This window comes from Callithrix jacchus, chromosome X, assembly GCF_049354715.1.
Source record: "Callithrix jacchus isolate 240 chromosome X, calJac240_pri, whole genome shotgun sequence".
Classification (NCBI taxonomy): domain Eukaryota; kingdom Metazoa; phylum Chordata; class Mammalia; order Primates; family Cebidae; genus Callithrix; species Callithrix jacchus.
Genome location: NC_133524.1, coordinates 127,629,393 through 127,645,724, shown reverse-complemented (window position 1 = coordinate 127,645,724; position 16,332 = coordinate 127,629,393). Strand labels below are relative to the sequence as shown.

General features: G+C 38.2%; 2 protein-coding genes across 3 annotated transcripts in view; one reads left to right on the top strand and one right to left on the bottom strand.

Annotated features, from left to right (window-relative positions):
* The window catches only part of FRMD7 (FERM domain containing 7), a 50,902-nt gene extending 42,196 nt beyond the window's left edge, over positions 1-8,706 (top strand). The window contains exons 6-12 of the mRNA XM_002763268.6: positions 174-288; positions 457-604; positions 1,561-1,656; positions 3,626-3,789; positions 5,419-5,487; positions 5,604-5,679; positions 6,747-8,706. Of these exons, the coding sequence (XP_002763314.1) occupies positions 174-288; positions 457-604; positions 1,561-1,656; positions 3,626-3,789; positions 5,419-5,487; positions 5,604-5,679; positions 6,747-7,838 (1,760 nt within the window). The 3' untranslated portion in view covers positions 7,839-8,706. The remainder of the gene's footprint in view (positions 1-173; positions 289-456; positions 605-1,560; positions 1,657-3,625; positions 3,790-5,418; positions 5,488-5,603; positions 5,680-6,746) is intronic.
* A 1,055-nt stretch (positions 8,707-9,761) lies between these two features.
* STK26 (serine/threonine kinase 26) overlaps positions 9,762-16,332 on the bottom strand; it is a 52,015-nt gene continuing 45,444 nt past the window's right edge. Inside the window, exons 7-12 of one of the 2 annotated variants that reach the window (XM_002763266.8) lie at positions 15,911-16,096; positions 14,500-14,648; positions 13,382-13,475; positions 12,864-12,926; positions 12,646-12,782; positions 9,762-11,591 (exon numbers count right to left, since the gene is read on the bottom strand). In XM_002763266.8, the coding sequence (XP_002763312.2) occupies positions 11,567-11,591; positions 12,646-12,782; positions 12,864-12,926; positions 13,382-13,475; positions 14,500-14,648; positions 15,911-16,096 (654 nt within the window). In that variant the 3' untranslated portion in view covers positions 9,762-11,566. The remainder of the gene's footprint in view (positions 11,592-12,645; positions 12,783-12,863; positions 12,927-13,381; positions 13,476-14,499; positions 14,649-15,910; positions 16,097-16,332) is intronic. The other variant, XM_054250818.2, reaches the window with a different exon arrangement.

Here is a 16,332-nt window from a genome sequence, read left to right as displayed (position 1 = left end):
CCCCCCCCGCCACCTATAGAAACATAAACATACATAAAGCATGGGGTGGGAGGCTTGGGACTGCATTGGCTGCAAGGAAAGGACTCCTTGATGGAGGACAAGAATATGCTGGATGCTCCATTGCTAAGCTCCTCAAAGGTAATATGAAAAATGTCACTTTTTCTGTCATGCAGCAGAACTTGGAGACTTTCATGAAGAAACAGATAGGAAGCATCTGACACAAACTCGGTACTTACCAAACCAAGCTTGTTTAGAGACCAAGATCATGCACTTTCATCAGAAGCATATGTAAGTACTTTCAACTGGCACCTGCTTCCCCCAGTAGAAAACACTAAATCTGGGGACAGACTCTTAACAACAAGCCCTTAAACCTGAGAAGTTGCACCACGGAGGTCCCAGGGTAGAAATCTCATTCTTGCTGCATTTAGTAGGCTCATAAATTCTTTCCCCTTTCAGTGGCAGGAGCCCAGCTGAATCTGACATTCTGCTACTGGATATAGCAAGGAAACTGGATATGTATGGCATCAGGCCTCACCCTGCCAGTGATGGTGAAGGGATGCAGATTCACCTGGCTGTTGCTCACATGGGAGTACTGGTGTTACGGGTAAAATCTCTTTCCTTTCAAGCCCTTCAGATTTAGTGGGGGAGGGGGATGGTTATCTTGGCTCAAACTTGGGTGTCCATTCCCAAGGTGATCTCACCCCACAGTCTTATCACCAGCCAGAAAGGGAAATGGTCAATCATGTTTACTTGTAGTTGCATGAAAAGTATACATGACAAACTAATACACATAATTAACTGTAGGGAATGGATAGATGGGGACAGAAGTAGGGGTGACAGCGGTGGGAATGAAACTTCTTTCTATAGACCATGTGAATAGATTACCTGCTGAACTAACAACAAACTAGCAAAAAAAAAAAAAAGCAAAGCTGTTTGGGCAGACCAGGAAAGTCAGGGGAATTTAGAGGAGTTGGAAATGGGTGGAGAAGGCAGTAATTAAACAGAATAGCCTAGAGAAGGGCCTATCAAAGCTGCCAAGAAGGCTTGACTATGTGGAAGGCACTGTGGATGAGGAGACTGCAGGAGAGAGGTGTAGAGTTGGATGAAAGGGTGTTTTGGAATTAGTGGGAACAAAGTTTATGTATTCAATATAGATGAGGTGGCAAGATACGGCCAAGATGTGATGTGGGCAGTGAGGAGCTGTTGAAGGTGTTTGAGCTAATGAGGTATCAGGAGAAAGAGGACATTGTTTTTAGCAGAGGCATCTGGAAACATGGGAAAGTGGTGAAATTAGAGCAGCCGTTGTAGTAATCCTTTCGTCTTGTGATCTCCCTGTGCTGGCTACAAACCCTTTCTTGCTTGCATTCCAGAGCTTCTTTGTGTCCCACATGAAATGCCTTCTTTGGCCACAGCTCCTACCCAGTGTAACAGGATCGATCTGTGCAAGAGATGGGTCAAGGGTGGTCCTTCTTATGAAGTGCGTTTTCTATCAGGTTCGCACTGTCTTACAAACCAGCTCGTGCTAATACATTCTGAAATCTGCCACATTTTTCATTGTAGGGAAATACAAAGATCAATACTTTTAACTGGGCTAAAATCCGCAAGTTGAGTTTTAAGAGAAAGCATTTTCTCATCAAACTTCATGCCAATATCTTAGTAAGTAGCTTTCTAATACATTCTTTTCCTTCCTGCTCACTGGGAATTTTTTTTTTTTTTTGGTTGTTTCTGCAAATGGTTTGGATGTAAATGGTGAAAGCCGGTTGGCCCTGAGTGGTGATGTATCTTCTCTTTCGCCTTTAAAGAAATCAACCAGAGTTTTAATCATTTTTCACTAAAGGTAAAACACTAAGAAATCTGATTGGCAGTTCAGAATTAACAAAGTCATAGGAAAATGGGGCAACTGGGCTGAAAGGCAAGTCACTCTGGAAATTGTTTTTTAGAGATTTGATGAGTCACATGGGAGTGACCAGGTCTAGGACTAAGAACATATTCATTTGATGTTATTGGTTCCATTTTATAAAGTATCTTCGCTTACTTTCCTTAAGCAAAAAATCATTGAACACCTAGTATATGCCAAAACCAAGCAGGATGTGGGAGTCAGATACACCTGTAAGCAAAATAAACAATTACTGGGCCAGGTTGCATAACAAAGAGTGAGACAAAGATATTCTTCTGTTTTTGTTCTAGAAATGGGGTCGCATTGTTGCCCAGGCTGGAGTGCAGTGGTGACATATAGCTCACAGCAGCCTCGACCTCCTGGGCTCAAGTGATTCTCCTGCCTCAGCCTTTTGAGTCGCTAGGACTACAGGCGTGCACTGCCACACTTCAATAAGTTTTAAAACATTTTTTGTAGAGACAAGGTCTCACTATGTTGCCCAGGCCAGTGTCAAACTGCTAGCCTCAAGTGATCTCCTACCTTGGCCTCCCAAAGTGCTGACATTATAGGCATGAGTCACTGAGCCTAGAAAGGAAACTTTTATGACCATAAAGGAAATAAAAAACATGCGTCAACTGATTTTTGGCCTACTGAAGATCCAGCAGTTTGGATTTGATTATCTGTATCTTGACCTTATAGAAAAGCGTTCATTGAGCAGTTCAAGAAACTGGATTCAGTGTGAAGTTCATGGAGTGCACCAGAGGCTGCATGCAGGAACCTAAAAAGGAATGAGAGAAGTGGGATCAGTGCAGTGGGTTGATGGGGCTGCTGAAAACAGGCCTGCAAGCATGCCATGTGAGGGATATATAGTGTCAGGACATGGGGAAAACTTGAACTTTAGGTCTGGAAGACCAAAGTTAGAATATGCTGGATGAGCAATATAGAGCATTATACAACAAGACAGCCTGTAGAGGAAGACGTGTTTCTAACTGTTACACTAAAAAGATTCATGTGCTTGGTGTGGTGGCTTGCATTCGTAACCCCAGTGCTTTAAGAGGCTGAGGTGGAAGGATTGCTTGAGTTCAGGAGTTTGAGACAAGCCTGGGCAACATAGCAAGACCCCATCTCAACTAAAAAAATACAAAGAAATTATCCAGGTGTGATGGCACATGCCTGTAGTTCTAGCTATTCAGGAGGCTGAGTCAGGAGGATTGCTTGAGCCCAGGAGTTCGAGGTTACAGTGAGTGATGATCATGCCACTGTACTTCAGCCTTGGAAACAGAGTGACACCTTGTCTGAACACACATAAAAAGACTTACATACATGTAATCATCTTATAAATCCTTCCATCTATAAGGAAATCTCTTCCTCCCTCCCATTTCCTGTTGGTCATTTATAACTTCTCCTCACCTTGAAAAGATGCCATTTGATGCTCATTTTAATCTAATTTACAACTTCATAAAAATGTTTCTGGCAGAGAAGAGTGAGTTTAAAAAGTATTTAAGGTGAGGGGAGTATGCAAAGCAAGATTTACTTCTTAGAGAAGGCTCTGTTTGTGTGCGGTGGCCCTGTCTTTTCCTTGCAAGGTTGCCAATCATTAGGTTTCAGTAGGTGTGAAACCAACAGAGAGCCAAGTGGAAAATCAGAAGCTGCATGGGCCAATGGATGGATAGGTTGGAAGGCATTGGGATTGGAAGGTCTTTGATATTTGTGAAGGATGTTTTGCTGGATGGAAATTGTTTTATACAGGTGTTGTGCAAGGATACCTTGGAGTTCACCATGGCCAGCCGAGATGCCTGCAAGGCTTTCTGGAAGACTTGTGTGGAGTACCATGCTTTCTTTAGGCTTTCGGAAGAGCCCAAATCAAAGCCCAAAACCCTACTCTGCAGCAAGGGTTCCAGTTTCCGCTATAGGTAATTAAACATTGCACATAGTCAAATTGCACACGCTGTTTCTTTTTAAAAACACAGGAAGCTTAGGAGGAGTTCACATTCTAGAAGCAACAAAGATTCCATTTCAGTCACATCAAAGATCATACCCTTTCCTGCTCATTCTCTGTGTGACAAATTAAGTCAATATTTCCTAACTAGGAGGCAGGAGGAGGGGGACACCCTACCTAAAGGGGTAGGATCAGAGTCTCAGCAAGGATGGGAGGATGTGTGCAGTTTGAGAATACATGTTCTGTAAACCCATTGTTTCCCTTATATTTAACTTATATGCAAACCATGGAAAGAAAAGCTCAACAACATCCTTTGGGTTATAAAAGCTAGAGTGAGAAAGCACTGGAGAGGATAAGAAATTTAGAAGACTGAACAATATGCCACTGGAGGTTCCTCACTATGGGTCATACTTTGGAGGAGTCGAAGCGATGTTGGGTTAAGATCTTGTCTTTACTTCAACACATCAGCCTAGGAACCCACTGGAGGAAGTTTTCAAAACTTTTACCTAAGGGACACAATTCTGATTAAATGATTCCTCATAAAAGATTTTTTCAAAAAGTGGTATCCTACCCCAGTAAAAATTAAGATCTATAAAACTTACATATTTCTGATTGAATCTCTCCAGTCTGGATTCTACCAATCCCTGCCTTCTTAAACAGATGATACTGAAAATATTTTGCCCTTTTCTTAATGACCTGACTTATTATAAGCATCACATATGATCTTTTGCAGGCAGCTGTAGTGCAATGATAGCCTCAGGGCAGGGGAGGCATGTCAGGCCCTGTACTTAGGTGATAAATGGTCCAGACTTTTTAGTCCTTATTATTCTTGTGATTTTTTTTGATTCTTATGTTTCTCCCAGCCGTGATCTGACTTTCTTTGCTAGTGTAAAGAAAGCCCTCTTCAACTGTTTAGTTAGCTGCTTTTCTTCTGCTGTGGATTGAGAAATCAGATCGTAACCTCATTCAGAGTCGTATGGAATATCAGTCAGTTGTCTCTGATTTAGAGGTAGAGGAAAAAGCTTTAAAGGAAAATATATTGTTGTTATTATTATTATTTGAGACAGGGTCTCACTGTGTTGCCCAGGCTGGAGTGCAGTAGTATGATCTCAGCTCACTGCAGCCTTGACCTCCTGGGCTCAAGCAATCCTCCCACCTCAGCCTCCCAGAAAGTTGAGGCTACAGTCATGCACTACCATGCCTGGGTAATTTTTGTTATTTTTGTAGAGATGAGGTCTCCCTGTTGCCTGCCCAGGCTGGTCTCAAACTCCTGGGCTCAAGTCATCCTCCTTCCTCAGCCTCCCAAAGTGCTGGGATAAAGGTGTGAGCCATCATGCCCAGACCAAGTATATTATTTTGAAAGCCCAGAACTTTTAGCTGTTATATAACTCTGTTCAGAGGTCTTTAAAAAATATCTGTGTTCTGAGTAGTTGAGGTTGGTCCTTGAATAAGTGGGTATTATCATTAATGTGATGGTCAAAGATTCGTGACATATGTCATTCATACCAAGTCTTTTGATTTCAACAATAAATGAGGCTTTCAAGTTTTAGTAGCCTATTGGTTTATGACTAGAACTAAGGATTTTTATTGTCCCTTATGATAGTGGAAGAACCCAAAGGCAACTTTTGGAATATGGGAAAAAAGGGAGGCTGAAGAGCTTGCCATTTGAAAGGTACATGTTTTCGTTTCTCTTGTTCATGTTGATTTTATGTCAAATTTAGAGATTTCCACGTATCCTGGTATTCACATGAAGGCTATTTCAATGACTTCTCTGCTTGGGGATTTCAGGAAACGTTACCCATCTCAGTACCGTGAACGACAGTGCAGGTCCTCACCAGACCTCCTCTCTGATGTTTCAAAACAAGTAAGGTTTCTGAAAATTTCTACTTCTTTAGATAAATGTAATTTGTGCAAATTTCAAATGCTTCCAAGGATTGATTCTGCCAGAATCCCAGTGTGTAAAAAGGTTATTCTGTTCAAGTAGTTTGGCTTCCTGGGCAGGTCTGTCAGCTCAGTCTTTCCTGCCAATAGACCATTTAGTAAACTACCACTGGTGTGTACCTTATAGACTGCAGGGATCTGGCACATCGTCAAATTGCAACCTGTGTTGCTAACATCTTGTAAAATTAAGATCCAAATGAATCTTATGGCTTTAAATTTTCAAAACTGAAAGCTCCATCTTTTTACCTATGAACATCTTAAGGCTTAGAGGAAGGTATAAGGTCTCAAGTTAAGGTTTTACAGTACTTTTGCTGTGTAATTTTGTAACTTAAGGACGAAGTGTTGTTTCCCTGGAACTGTGAGACGATGGCTTCCTTTGACATTTTTAGTATGAAAATTGTGAAGCATTTTTCTTTTACTCTCCCCAAAAAAATAATTATAGGTCTCATAAACTCTCATGCCTTCAAGTCACTGGCAGTTTTTATCCAAAAGGCATCGTTACCCATCGTTTACCCAAAAGGCATAATGATGAAAAGAGCCATTTAGTATATGAACCTCTTATGCCAGTCATAGCCCTCCTCCCACCATTTTACAGAAAATAGGGAGGGGGCTGGAATAGTAAGGTTAGGAGACTTGTTTAAGGTCACACAGCAAATCAGAGACAGAGCCAGTACTAACAGGCAGGATTCCTGGTTCATTAATATAGTTATTAAACCAAATTGCTTGTACTGTATACACTCAGAGTCTGGTGGTAGGGTGGCATTGAGAAAGAATAGTGTCACATGTGCTTTTTAACACATGCACTGGGGTGTGGTACAAGTTATTGCCCTTGCTTTATATATTTGTCTGCCCTAGAATAGAACATAGATCTTGTTAAATTACTTTATGAAATTCACAAATGACCTTTCAAACTTTGAGGCTAATTTAGATCCCTCCCCCATCCCCAACCAAATGGCCTTCTTCTTTCACCATTGTGTCCTTTCTCTCAAGGTGGAAGATTTGAGACTAGCATATGGCGGTGGGTACTATCAAAATGTGAATGGAGTGCACGCATCTGAGCCAGTGCTGGACAGTAAGAGGAGGAACTCTGCAGTGGAGGTGACATTTGCAGCTGAGCTGGAGCGTTCCAGACCAGAGGCGGATCCCACATTGCTACATCAGTCCCAAAGCAGTTCCTCTTTCCCTTTTATTTATACAGACCCTGTCTTTAACACTGAGCCTGATCTTAACCCTGATCCCACAGACTTCTTTTCAGAGAGGAGTCCTCTAACCTCCTTCCAAACAAGCTGTAAGTTTGCTGATAATCACATGAGCACATCTTCCGGCCTCACAACCAAAGTGAGTGCAGCACAGCGGCTAACTTACACAGATGTACCCTATATTCCTTGTACAGGTCAGCAGGTTGGCATTATGCCTCCTCAGGTCTTTTTTTATGTGGACAAACCACCCCAGGTGCCCAGACAGTCCCCGATCATAGCAGAGGAAAGGACAAGGCCAGATAGGTATCTTGAGCCCACTGCAATGAAGCCAGCCAAAAGAAGCCCAAGGAATATCAAAATGAAGAGCTTTCAGCAAGACCTGCAAGGACTCCAAGAAGCTATAGCCAGGACCAGTGGTAGGAGCAACATCAATGTAGGTCTAGAAGAGGAAGACCCAAATTTGGAAGATGTATTTGCATATAACATTCAAGAGCAAACCCCTAAACGGTCCCAGAGCCAATCAGACATGAAAACTATTCGTTTTCCTTTTGGGTCAGAATTTAGACCTTTAGGGCCTTGTCCTGCTCTCAGTCGTAAAGCAGACTTGTTTACTTATATGTTTGCAGAGCAGGAGTTGCCAGCAGTTCTAATGGATCAGAGTACAGCAGAAAGGTATGTAGCTAGTGAATCCAGTGATTCTGAATCAGAGATTCTTAAGCCAGACTACTATGCTTTCTATGGCAAAGGAATAAGGTCACCCATGGCCAGAATCCGCTTGTCTTCTGGTAGTCTACAGTTAGATGAAGATGAAGATGCTTCTTTCAACACACCAACTCCTGAAGACAGGACCTTGCTAAAAGCACGTAATTACTTTTTAGCTTAAAAGTGTGAACCCTATGGACATTTCTGAGCCAGTTCCATGTTACCAACTTAGGCAGAAAATAATGAAACTTGTAGAAACCATTGCCTTGGTTACTACATATTCATTGTTATTAAGGAAATCTCATTTTGGACACCTACTTTATGAAAGATCCAGCTGCTGCCTCATTCCTTGAGTTTTACTCTTTATTACCTCTGAAGGGTCTCTAGAACATCCCCTCTCATCACCAGTACTGTGGCAAGGTGAGGTGGGTATTTGTCATTTCCACTTCACATTTCCTCAGAGAGATAGTGAGTGAAGGCCAGGCTCTTCAATGCTGAAGAATGGTAACAGTATGGCTTGGCATAAGAAATTGGCTTCTAATGACATTTAGTGATTTAGTAGGTTATGACTGTATTGATCTTAATGTTCTTAAACAACACTGAACGAATATTTCAGTCTTTACTATTTGCGTAGGGCCCAGTAGAAATGGTCTTGTTATATGTTAAAGACTTCCATTTTTATAACATATATGAGGGGAGCATGGCCCTCCTACAGCCTCAGGAACAAGGTGGTTGCATAGATCCTCTCAACAGAATACACATTTAGAATTAATCTAGGACTTGGCTGAATTCTAAACCTAGGAAATTCATGAATTAAATCAATTTCTAAAGCCAGACATATACCTGATAAGACTATCATGATGTTTTAGTTGTAACCTCTAAACTATGTACTGTAGCTAGTAAAAGAGAAACATTAACAGGTCAGTTTGTTTATCTAATATTTTCTGCCAGAATTTATTTTTTGTCATAGCTTCTTGCATGTATGCAGACCAAGAAATGTTATTGTAATAAAGCATGATGGAAAATTCAGGTAATTAAAAAATAAATTATAAGTATGTTCTTCCTTTTGTTTTAATCAATTTCAGAAGTGATTCATTCTGGCCTATTACTAAGAAAAGGGACAGTTACAGAACAGGAAACGGAGGGAGGCAAGTGAAAGTGTATGGCCAGGGAAAGGAAGAGTAGAATTGAAGGGTAGCTGAAGAGAAAAAGGATGGTACTAGTACCAGGGTGAGTTAATGAACGAATATTCCATTTTTGAACCATTCAGAATTTCTCTAACGGTCCTCCTGGAAGGTATAGCATTCTATTTGATATGTTCATTTTGGTTTTTTGATTTTAAGTCCAATATATTTACAAGATAATATTAGTACTAACTTCAAAGAAAGGATGCAATTCTCTAGGGAAGCTATTTTTATACATAACTTAATGGAGAAAAGACTGATGGAATAGTTTCCTTACTCTCCTAGTCTTTACATCAGAAAAATCCCTCTTAATATTACCTCATCCCACCCCTTTCCTCCATCCTTGCACTTTCTTGTCCGCTTCTGGATTCATATTGAGTAACTCACAAGTCTAGAGTAGCTATCTAATAATAAGAATATATTGAAACCCAATCACCTAGGCTTAATAGTATAATATCAGATTATAATATACTAATATATTAAGACATATTAATACCATAGATTCTTAATGCCATGTTAAGTACACTCTCAACCTCTTCTCTAGGAAAAACTCAAACTCCTTTACGTTAATACTATTTCTCTTATCAATTTCTAAAAATCTTCACTAAGTTTATATCTGTATATGATCTCTTAATAAAATAATAATTAGGGTGACCATATAATTTATTGTTCAACCCAGGGCACTTTCAAGTGAAAGGGTACTTTATTAATAATTTGGTCAAGACAGGAGGCCCAGAAATCAGGACAGATGTTCACTGTAGCTATAATTAATGCTTAATGAAATGTGAAGAGTATCTTCTGGTTTCCAACAGAAACTTCGATTTTAATGTTCACACAATAAAGGACAAAGGAGAAATAATTTGAAACATTGAAGCCCCATACCACACCCCCATCTCTAGGAAAAGAAATATGGAGGACCGTGACATTTAAATATTTATTTTCCAAACCCCCAAAACACTGGAGTATGCTTCACCTAGAAACAGTTTACAGGACTAAAAGCTATAATGAATAAGCAATACAATTTGTATTTGGGATGCAATTGTGTTGTAAAGTTTCAAATAATCAATTTATAGATTTGCTGCTTTTACTTTTATAAAAATATTCATTTCACCCATGACATGACTTGCACAATGATTTCCAGACTTCTACAGATTATAAACTCTAATTGTGTTTCAGTTACACAGCAGGTGAAAATTTTAACTGAACCATTACTTCAAAATACAATGCATTAAAAGTAATTGTTACAGTATAGGTACTAATGAAAAGAATTTCCTTGGCACATAACACCACAACTTTCTCAAGTATCTATGCTATGTAAAAAGAGGATGCAATGGCCACTTTGACGAAAAACTATACCTTACAGGAGGAATAGCTTTCTTCTAATATTTGTCAATTACTCAGATTTAAAAAAAATGACTTTTGTGCAAAAACCAAATTGTGCGGATCCAAACAACAAAACATTAACTATCAAAACTAATTAATATCAATAATTCTACAACTACTGAAATGTAGCCCCAGTTCAGAACTTAGGCAGGCATAATATATGTACTGGGCTTAAAAGAAAAAGTCATCACCCACTTACAGTACCATAAATACAAGTGAAAATTAACTGTGCAATCTAACTTGCCTTTGTGTGGACAGAAATCATCCTGTAATACGGTTATTTTCATATGAACTAGAAAATGCTCACTTAAATATCCTTTTAAAAAAAACTTATGCTTATTACTGATAATTATGAAGAACAAAAATATATAAATAGTTTATAGGACAATTCACTATCATGACAAAAATATGCTGGTATAAGTTATATTCATACCTGTTGATCAGGTATTTAATCACATGACAATCAGCTTTATTTTTAGTCTCTCCAAATCCAAATAGATAGTACGGGATTTTAGTTGAAGATGTAAAACATGAAGCCAGACTAACTCCTCCAACATTACCAAACACCTATCCTTGGCTAAATGATTTTGCTTTATATTTCTAACCATGTTAAATAAGGGTTAAAATTGCCTCTTCTACCTAAAAGAGAATGTAAATACTACACACCAAGAGGTACCGCTGTTGCTGTACGTTGCCTGTAAATGCTTCAAACACAGGGTCTCAAATGTGATTATCATTGAGCTTTGAAATATCATGCCAACTTGGTAGAAGAGTCAATACTTTTACAGGTTTCATTTCTAAGACGTTATTAAAAATTTGTTTTAAGAAGATAATTTCACAGGTTGAATTTCTAAGACTTTATTAAACATTTGTTTCAAGAAGGACTTATTTACACCTCCCGCCAATAGTCATTTTGAGAATATGCAAGGCTTTTTTTCAAATAAGCTTTCTGAAACTTGATAATTTACAAAAGTTGAATATTTAGAATGACTTTGAAAGACCTGTATGTTTCAGGAGTGTAGAGTTAACTAAAGGTCAAAACGTGAAAGGTATTCATCCTAGTAACTTAAGAAATAGTGATACTCAAAGCCAAACGGTGTCTCAACATTTACTAGAATACAGGTGAAACTATAGTATTAAAAGTTATTCCTTACAAAATAATCCTTTCAAAATATAAAATGATAAACACCATCGCAAAATAGTTGAATAGCTTCTTCTAAATCTTCAGTGTTGCAAAGATCCAAAAGGCACATGGAGCTCACGAGTTAAACATTGTTAAGCTTGAAGTAGTTTTGGTGGGTCTCTCTGGTACTGTATGAAACAGACATCAATAATAAGTTTCTTAGGGGGATTCGTCTGCTGAACACCTGTAAAATTAAAAAAAATGTAAACCAATGTACAACTGTGCATGTTTATGTTTCTCCTTTGTGTGAACTCTGCAATGAAGAAACTGATTCCACAAAGGGGATATATTATTTCTATGGAATTTCATCATGTAGATGTTAAAATATAAACAAATTCAAAAATCCCTTCTGCATCTGATTTCATAACTTCCGATTGATTTGTTTTCAAATTGGAAAACAAATGAGAGGTTTTCGTTAAAATATAAGGGATTTTAAGAAGGGGTTAGGTTTGCAAGTACAAGTGAGCCTTATCAGATAGAAAGATCTTTGAGAGTGTGTCATTTCATAGGTCACAGAGTTTGTTCCAACTCGATCCCAGTGGCATCATAAACACAAAGCTACATGAAGATGCACTGAGAAGAGATATAACAGGGTTAAGGCTAAAATTAATATCACCGTATAGCTTGCTCGAGCTAAGGAGTGTGTATGTGTATGCATGCATACAAAAGTCTGGTGGAAAATTTAAAAAAAATTAAATGTAAGAACTTTTTGTTCAGTGTGAACAAAATCAAATAAGTATTTCAAGAGACAGCACAGAATCTGAAGTTGAACATAAGAGCCTTTTCTTGGTCTAGATTGAGTCCCTCTACCTTTTCCTTAACTTTTCATATGGTAGTCAAATGCAGGAACTTTAGCACTGGAACTATGCAACTAGTGGTGTTTTGTTAAATTCTGAGGGTCGTGGCAAGAACGAAATAATACCCCAATAACGTTTATAAGAGCTCAAATGAGAATATGCTCAGTGACCTTTTGTCTGTACTCCTACTAGATAAGAAAGAAAAACAGGCCATTTCATGTAGTGGAAAACTATTTTGTTATGCCTAAAGATAATAGTTCTGAAAGCTAATGTTTAATATAGGCAACAAACAAAAACTGTTTTTAAGAATACGACTGTGTATTAAAAGGTGACTTTGTTATGACTAATTGGAATGTTTGAATCAAGGGAATTACATTGCATCATAAATTAACACCCAACAGAAAATGCAAAATAACTTTCTAAATGACATTTCCAACTTACTTTTGAAATTTTTCGATTAGTTTCTTCACCATTTTATCTGTGATGCCGGGACAGGCGGCTTCAGCCACAGCAATACTTTTCTCGAGTTCTTCAATCGCCTGATTCCTGCTAGCATTATTCTCGTCCTGCTGTTTAAGCTGAGAATGATTAATAGTTAAAACGTTTAAAATATTATACTACTTAAAACAGATATCCAAGGCTAATTAATCTGTACTTACTTCAGCAAATGCAGGTGTGATTATCATAGACAAACAGCTCAGGGTTTGCACAAGATCTTGCTCCTTTGAATAAATGATATACATTATACACATGAACTTAAAATAATTGTCCTCATTTTCTTATTCTTTAACAAATATGAACCAATTTGAATCCCCACTGAAAACAAAAGACTCTATGTAAGGCAGGTCTCTAAGCTTTCTTCCTATCACTCATTCCCATTAAACATCTGGAAGTCCCAGAAGACCTCTAACTTCTGGGATTACAATAGATACCTATGATTCCTGGGCTTATGTATCTCCAGGTGAAATGTACTTAAAAAAAACCAATATACTCAAATAACTTCCAATTACCTTTTCTTAATTAGTTCAAAACTAGTGACAAATGAAGCATACTACATACACAGTGAGGCAGACAGGCATTTAAGGGTATTCAATCCTAACAATTTTTGGCTGTTATAATCTAACTACATAGTTTGAAAAACTGCATCAAAAGTAAGTAATTGTCTCCATATACATACTGCCCCGTTCTGTACTTTCTTTGGATCAGGCTTCTTTCGTACGGTGGTAAAGCTCCATTCAGGATGAGTATTGTTTTCCCTGCTGGTAGATTCCCTAAAGAGATTGCCAAAGATACCTCTATAAGTGCCCAAATGATTCAGCTTGGCAAAAAAACACCAAATAAATGCAGGTAGAATTTAAAGGGATAATTGTCCTAATGTTTAAAAACTCATGGTACAAAAAAGCATCTGATCTCAGCTTCAGGTGAATGCTACATTTTACTACATGGTAGTAGTGGAGTGATTCTCAACTCCATATGTGCTTTGTTGAGACCTCCTACCATATATAAATACCCATCCTTCACTGCTCCCCACCTATTGAATTACGATCTCCAGTAGTATGACTTGTGATTGCTTTAAGGTTCCATGGGTGACTTATGGGAAGCTAAGGCTAACACCCATTAGAATAGGGCATAGATTATCCTGATATTTTTTATCCCTTTCCAATGTTGGGCAATTTCTCATAAATGAAAAAATCTCAGAGTAGTACCTAAAGAAATTTGCAGTTGCCTTTGTGCCAGTTCAGCTGGTGGAGGACTAAATTCTGGCACAGCATATACACTTTCCTAGTCTAAATTCATTTAAGGACTATGAGGCTGAATTTTTAATGCAAATGCTGCTGTTATAAACACTACAACTTTTTCGAGAAATAAAAATCATACATAAATGAACATTTAAATGTGTTGGTTCAGTACATGGCCAAGAGGTGGGAAAGGCCTGGAGGTCAGTTCTTTTGAGGGATTTGCAGGTTGCCATCAAACTATGAGAAAACTCAGCTCCTTATTACTTCAGGCAAACTAATATAACACCTTTAATTGAATCTTGTTCCAAAATTTTGTAATATACTCAAGTATCCACTAGGGGTTAGACCAAGACCATTTAAAACTAGAGCTACTCATTTCCAAGAAAAACGTTTCCAACTTCATTGTATTCCACAGACTGTGATTGAAAAATATTTTCACAGTTTCTAAGGTGAAATTTCAAAATTTTATGCTAAAACAAGCACACTGGATCATATCTAAAAGATATACAATATTTAAATAGGCTACCTACATAAAAATTAAATAGTTTGTACATACGAATCAGAGCCCTCAGAATCAGATTCATCATCACTGTGTCCTTCTGCCTTCCATCTCTTAAATCGATCTATCAGTTCAGTCAGATAAGAAGTCTTCTTTGAATTTTTTACAATGAATTTGTGTTTCAGAAGTTCTTTTGCTGTAGGACGCTAAGGAAAAAAGATCAAGGATGCATGTGACAATTGCTGAACTCTTATGATTACAAGGAATGGTAAATAAAATCATTTGAATTATTAAGCTGAAAGGTCTAAAAGTATGTCTGTAGACATAAGGACAACTAAAATGCTGTAGGAAAATAGGTAATTCTATTATTGAAGTGGCTCAAGGCAACCACATTGAATCTACTACTTTGGTGTCCCAATTTGTTAAAGCCCAATGGGCAACAGGTGGCTTACCCACCAGCAAACTGTCAGGCAGGGCCTTCTCAAAAGCAGAGACACACATGACAGTATTTAGAAAGGAACATTTTAAAACATTTCAAAATAGTGTTTGAAAATACTTTAATCACATTTACTGTAAATTTGAAAAAAACTGATAAAAACTTGCAAGGCTGTAATTTTGTTATTGTCTACACATATCTTATAATCCCTTCTCCATCAGACATCAATTTCTATTGCATCTAAATGCAAACAACAGGTGCTGTGGAGGATGTCCCGCCTTCATTTTATTAATATCAGAATGTTTACATCAACTTTAGAATAGTTATATCAAGTTTGGACTGCTCTTTTGTATTTCTCATCTCTAAAAGTCAGAAGGCGGCTTTATTTCAACAACAGTAAAACAACTGTAATCAAATCCGCCAAGTAAATGAATGGAGCTCACTAGCCTAGGAAAAGTATACAACTTCACACTGAAATTTCTAAATGCCAAATAAAAATAGTTAACCCTGGCCAGACACAGTGGCTCATGCCTGTAATCCCAGCACTTTGGGAGGCCAAGGAGGGCAGATCATTAGAGGTCAGGAGTTCGAGACCAGACTGGCCAACATGGTGTAAACCCCAACTCTACCAAAAATACAAAACTTAGCCCTAGGTGTGGTAGCAGGAGCCTGTAATCCCAGCTTCTCAGGAGGCTGAGGCAGGAGAATCAAGATTGCACCACTGCACTCCAACCTGGACAACAGAGCAAGACTTTGTCTCAAAAAAAAATTTCCCCCTGAAATAAAAAAATTATCAATAGAAGATGGAGGAAGCTGAGGACCAAGAAAAAAATGACGGGTAAGGAGAAAATGAATGAAGAATCTCATTAAGAATGGAATAGAAATAGCAATACAGAGGGACAAACCAGGTTCCTGGATGAATCTTAGCCAATTCTCATATGCACTGTATTCCCTACTGCAGGAAAAGCTCCCTTTGCTATAGGTAGAGCTAATAATAGAAAACAAATAGTAATAATAGCAATATATACTCACAAATGATGGATCTTTGTTCAGGCAAGCATCAACAAACTCCTTAAAAGACTTAGTAAAGTCTCCAACAAGAGTTGGAGGATTGTTTTTGGGAATAAGAAACAGAACTCTCATTGGATGCATATCGGAGTTAGGTGGCTCTCCCTTGGCTAGTTCAATAGCAGTAATTCCCAATGACCAAATGTCAGCCTAAAGTAGGAGGAGAAAAAAAAAAGTGTGTATATGTGTGTGTGTGGAGATATATATATATATATATGTATGTCTCACCTTGAAACTCCATTCCAATATACTACCACAAAATAACCTGTGGAACATAATGGTCATACAATATTTTTCTCTCAAGAAAATGTGGTGCTAATATTTTAAAAATAATGAATTCTATACTTTATGCCAGGTACCATTCTAGGAATGGAGGATTTCAGTGT